The 6,000-nt window shown below is 42.0% G+C and overlaps 1 protein-coding gene across 4 annotated transcripts in view; it reads left to right on the top strand.

Annotated features, from left to right (window-relative positions):
* The window catches only part of FSTL5 (follistatin like 5), a 596,568-nt gene that overhangs the window by 529,340 nt on the left and 61,228 nt on the right, over positions 1-6,000 (top strand). For all 4 annotated transcript variants that reach the window (XM_059697754.1, XM_059697753.1, XM_059697752.1 and 1 more), the window contains one exon: positions 4,680-4,829. In XM_059697754.1, coding sequence (XP_059553737.1) covers positions 4,680-4,829 — 150 coding nt within the window. The remainder of the gene's footprint in view (positions 1-4,679; positions 4,830-6,000) is intronic.

Below are 6,000 nucleotides of genomic sequence, written 5' to 3'. Positions count from 1 at the left end.
AAAAGCCCTGTAGAAAATGAATGCATATAATCATCTGTTTGATCTACTTATGTTTAGCAAATCAAGTATCATCACTATTTTAATTGCTAAACAAAAAATTCCATTATCACTTATACTATATCTTGTATTCCTTTACAATTTTTGAAGAGATGGATACATACACAAGAAATATGTAATTAAATGTGAAAATAACCTAAAAGGAAATAGATAAGTTCTAAGTATCTATATATATAAAAGCCTAAGTGATCATTAGGACCGAACGACCAGAACGACCGGAACAACCAGTCACTATGACATGCACTGGCCACCAGGGGTAGACACTCAATGCAGGAGCTGCCCCCTAGTGGTAAGTGCACTCCCATAGCCAACCTCCTGCGGCTCCTCCCCCTCCCCCACTGTGTGGCCGGCCCCTCCCACCAAGGGCCCCTCTCCCATCCCAGCCAGCCAACCTCTGGCAGTCCCTCCCCTCAGCTGCCAACTTCCCACGTTCCCTCCCCCCCTACCGGCTGGCCCCCAATAGGCCTCAATTGCCGGCCAGCCAAGGGGACCCCACTCATGGACAAATTTGTGCACCGGGACTCTAGTAAAATAGAATTGTCTTTTTCTTATTGATGCTCATCCTCATTACTTCTAATATCTTATTAATCCCTTTCACTCTGAATGATATAGGTAGTATACATTTGTTTTCTTTTAATATATTTTATTGATTTTTTAAAGAGAGGAAGGGAAAAGGATAGAGAGTTAGAAACATTGATCAGCTGCCTCCTGCACACCCCCTACTGGGATGTGCCCACAACCAAGGTACATGCCCTTGACCAGAATCGAACCTGGGACCCTTCAGTCTGTAGGCCGACACTCTATCCACTGAGCCAAACCGGTCAGGGCAGTATACATTTCTATAAATAGTAATTTCATGATACTGATAGAATTTGTGACAATTTTCCTCATCAGTATGTATTATCTTAATCTTATTTTGAATCTCTGGTTTGGTTTTTTTTTAGCTTCTCTTTTATCCCATTAAATGCCTAATGCATGTGAATAAACATTCCTCTCCAATTTTTATCCACAGAAATAAATATTAATCTATGGAATCTAAAAAAATAAAAGTGCTATTGCAAAATGGGACCTAACAGACTATAATCAGAAATAATGTCACAAAGGGAAGCAAAGAAAATTCAGACTGACTGTCAGGAAACTTTTAATGGCTTTGTAAAAATGATTGTGAGTCTGGTCAGGGACATCCTGTGGGGACAGCACACAAATAGAAATAATTCCCAGCAGAGTCATTTATTTTACTGTTGAATAGTTTTTTAGCAAACAAAGGGGTGGAAATTGCTCCTGGTTCTGCAGTTGTTCGGCTGACAGTTACCTGTCAGGCCAGCCACACTTTCTGTGGTTTTGGCAGGTTTCATTGGTGGCTTTTACACAACAGCAAAGGATTTGTAAACAATTTCCCTATATGCTGAGCCTTTCATCAACTTTAGGTACCACTTTCTTCTCACCTCTTCGTGCCTCCCAGTACATATTTTGTATAGTGCTTGATTATCACAAAATAGGTTCTTTTTTAAAAAAATATATATATATTGTATTGATTTTTTACAGAGAGGAAGGGAGAGGAATAGAGAGTTAGAAACATCGATGAGAGAGAAACATCGATGAGAGAGAAATATCGATCAGCTGCCTCCTGCACCCCCCCTACTGGGGATATGCCCACAACCAAGGTACATGCTCTTGACTGGAATCGAACCTGGGACCCTTCAGTCCGCAGGCTGACACTCTATCCACTGAGCCAAACCGGTTAGGGCAAATAGGTTCTTATCAATGAATTTTTAACATATTTCTGAGGGAAAATGTTAGCCATACAAAGTAACGTTTCAGTAAATTGATGAATGAAAGTACAATACTTTCCTCTATTTCTGGGCATGTGCTGAGGTCAGATTTCTGCCTTCAGGTTTGTGCTGCCTGCTTAAGGGTGCCATGGACATTACTCAGGATGACCCTGCAGGTAGTCATCGTAGAATGATCATGGTGCAGTCCATGAAATGAAGTAATGTGATTCCTCCAAAACGACCAGACACATATATTAGGCGTTTAGTTTTCAGGGTGGTTGTTTTGTTTGTTTTGATTTTTCGTGTGTGTGTTTAATTGATGTCATAGAAAAGGGAGAGGGAGAGAGAGATAGAAACATTAATGATGAGAGAGAATCATTGGTCGGCAGCCTCCTGCACACCCCACACTGGGGATGGAGCCTGCAACCCTGGCATGTGCCCTGACTCTGAACAAAACTGTGATCTCCTGGTTCATAGGTCAATGCTCAACCACCGAACCACCACGGCAGCCGAGCTGGTTTTGTGTTTTGTTTTGTTTTGTATCTTATGTCCTGGGAGCCTGGTACAGCCTGTGCGGTTTAGACATTACCACTGCATGTTCCTGGTGTTCTGGCTGAACCTGACAGCCTCTGGACTGGTTCTTAGAAATGAGAAGACACTCCAGTTCCTCCCTGAATGAGACCTGAAGACCACACACTGAGCTTCTCATTCCGAGTGCTGTGGTTTTTACACTATTTTCCAAATGCTGTGCAAACAGGTAGACCACCTATTATGGCTGTGCTTCCTGAGAAGGGTTACATAGTTGAAGTGTTCATTTTAATCGTTAAATCCAAATATGGCTTATCTGCTGTAAGTATTACCTTTAAATTAAAAGATACATTTAGTGGTGTAGCTAATGAAAACTGTTGGTTTTGTTTCATGATTATTAAATACAAATGGTGAATGGAAATTCTGATGAAAAATTTATATTTTTATTTGAATTAAAGAATAGAATATTCTAATTTAGCATAAGAGTTACTAGCTGGAGTACACAAATCGGTAAATTAGATACCAGTAATCAATGATCAGACCTATATCATAAAACAAGTACATAAATCAGTATTGATCATTATATCCTATCTAATAAAAGAGAAAAATGGTAATTGGCGTACGACGATACCCTTTTCATTGGTTAATCAGGGCTATATGCAAATTAACTGCCAACTATGATTGGCAGTTAACTGCCAACTATGATTGGCAGTTAACTGCCAACTATGATTGGCAGTTAACTGCCAACTAAGATTGGCAGTTAACTGCCAACAAGATGGCGGTTAATTTGCATATGTAGGCACAATGCAGGGAGGCAAAAGGGAAAGCAGGAAGAAGCCCCCTGCCACTGACAGTGATCGGAAACCCAGGGGGGAGCTAAGACCTGGGGCCGCCTTTGCCCTGCCCCCCAGCCATGATCGGAGAATCAGGTGCCTTTGCCGCCCTGGCCAGTGATAGCAGGAAGTAGGGGTGGAGCCAGCGATGGGAGCTGGACACGGTCGAAGCTGGCAGTCCCGGGAGCTAGGGGTCCCTTGCCTGGGCCTAAAGCGGAGCCCACGATCGTGGGGCCGCTGCAGCTGCGGGTCCCCGCTGCCCGAGCCGGACGCCTAGGCCAGAGGCATCCCGCAGGGGCAGGGGCAGAGCCTGCAACCGCGGGGAGCTGGGGGTCCCTGCCCAGGCCTGACACCTCTGCCGGAGGCCTCAGGCCTGGTCAAGGGGCCGATCCGGTGATTGGTGATCGGAGGGTGATGAGGGTCAACTCCTCTGGCCGAGGCATCAGACCTGGGCGGGGGGCTGAGCCGGGGATTGGGGGGATATGATGGTCCCCTTGCCCAGGCCTGAAGCCTGGGTCAGAGGCGTCAGGCTTGGGCGAGGGGTGGGGCAAGCGATCAGAGGGAGATGGGGGTCCCCTGCCCAGGCATGATTCCTGGGCCAGAGGCCTCAGGCCTGGGCGGGGGCCAGAGCCAGTGATCAGGGGGAGATGGGGGTCCCCTGTCCAAGCCTGACACCTCTGGCGGAGGCGTCAGGCCTGGGCAAGGGGCCGATCAGGGTGATGGGGGTCAATGCCTGAGGGCTCCCAGTATGTGAGAGGGGGCAGGCTGGGCTGAGGGACACTCCCCCCCACATACACCCAGTGCACGAATTTCGTGCACCGGGCCCCTAGTCATTATATAAATAAGTATTTATCATTACACATATACTATATGTACTGGTCAACAAATCTCTTTTTAGTGGTTTTTCTAACTATAAGTAGAATTATAAGAGAATTATAGAACCAATAGACCACTGAATAAAAGAAAAAACTGAAAAAAATAATGAGCTAAGTGACATTTCTTGTACTTGTGATGTGTCTGCCAGTGTGGATCACAAAGGCTGACATATCCTTTCAACATTCATTTATTGACAAAGTGTAGGAAAGGAAGAAATAGAAGGTATTTTTTTGACTCATTTATGGCCATCCAGCCCAAACTATGCAATATTCAACCAGAAGGCAGTTCTAGGGTAAAAACGTAGAATAAAAAGGATTAGGCAGATTAAAGGGCATTGTAAAATTTGACCTGGATGTCAAATTGAAAAATTAAGTAACCATTCTGAATAACGACCTCACATTCACATTTATTTCTATAAATTCTTAATTAACTTAAATATGTACTATATATAGTTGTGATTAATTTATCTCTTTCTATATTTATATTTATTAATTTTATATTTAGCTTTCCATGCTGAAAGTAGTAAAGCAGCAATTAATTTTATACGGAGTATGGCCATGCCCATGTTATATTTTAAGATACTAATTTTATTTTCCTATATGACAAATTGTAGGATGAAGTCTGTCCCGAAGCTGGAGGAGATGAAGTTCAGAAGTGTGTGTGGGCCTCGGCGGTTAATGTCAAAGACAAGTTCATTTATGTTGCACAGCCAACCTTGGACAGAGTCCTAATTGTTGATGTGCAGTCCCAAAAGGTTGTGCAGGTAAGAATGACGCCTACTTTTTGAAAGTGACTAAGTGTATTTACTTTAGCTTAATAGCCTTTGCCAGGTAACATGTGCTTTGACATTTGATTGTCAGTTATAACTAGTTTCATTACTTGGATAAATGGAAAATATATGCCTTTTCTGCTCGCACTCCTCTCTTTTTGCTCCTTGAGCCTAATAATTTAAAGAAATAATTTAAATATCTTTTGTTTTTAAAAATGTGATTCTGTGAATACATAATAATACTAAAATGACTAGTTTCACAAAAATCATCCCCAGAGTTGCTTATTCTGCCTAGAGCAAGGAGAGTCCCAGTCAGAGGTCAATGAAGGCATTACTACTTATCATCCCAGAAGCAGTATTATATCATTCTCATTTGATTCTTAACAAAGGCAGAGATAATGAAAGGCTTTACTAGATAATAGTAACCTAATAGGTATTAATTACTAAGTAGTAAAAAGAAAAGTACTAATATGTACATAGGTCAATGACAGAGACAAATATCTCTAACATATCAGATACACCCCCATTGTAGGAATAATGTGGGAACATAATTTTTGGAATAGTAAGGCAGCGATAGTGGTATGTCATGGGGTTGCTCACACAAGCTCTGGAGAGTTTTACGATCATGTTGAATATTACTTCTACCAATGAAAAGGAAAGGTTTTGAATTATGGGACTATTGAAGACATCTTTGGAAATGAGTGAAATAGCATCAGAATGATTTGGACAATTATGCAACAATCTATTCTATAGAAATTGAGAGATTACCTTGGTTGTAAAATAAAAATTTCTATACTGGGTATATTCAATCTAGTATTCTTTGTGATAGAGACACTAATTATTTTTTAATATATTTTTATTGATTTCAGAGAGGAAGGGAGAGGGAGAGGGAGAAAGAGAGAGAGAGATAGAAACATCAGTGATGAGAGAGAATCATTGATCGGCTGCCTCCTGCATGCCCCCTCCTGGGGATCAAGCTGCAACCTATGCATGTGTCCTGACCTGGAATAAAACCTTGACCTCCTTGTTCATAGGTTGATGCTCAATCACAGAGCCACACCAGCTGGGCAGCGACCCTACTTCTTGAGGCCTATTGTTGACTATAATTATCAACCTAAAATTTTAGACATATATCATTTATTAGATTCTCTTTTTCAAAATTAAA

The sequence above is a fragment of the Myotis daubentonii genome, chromosome 5, assembly GCF_963259705.1.
Source record: "Myotis daubentonii chromosome 5, mMyoDau2.1, whole genome shotgun sequence".
NCBI lineage: Eukaryota > Metazoa > Chordata > Mammalia > Chiroptera > Vespertilionidae > Myotis > Myotis daubentonii.
Note: the sequence above shows the minus strand (reverse complement) of the source record. Positions and strands in the feature narration are given on the sequence as shown.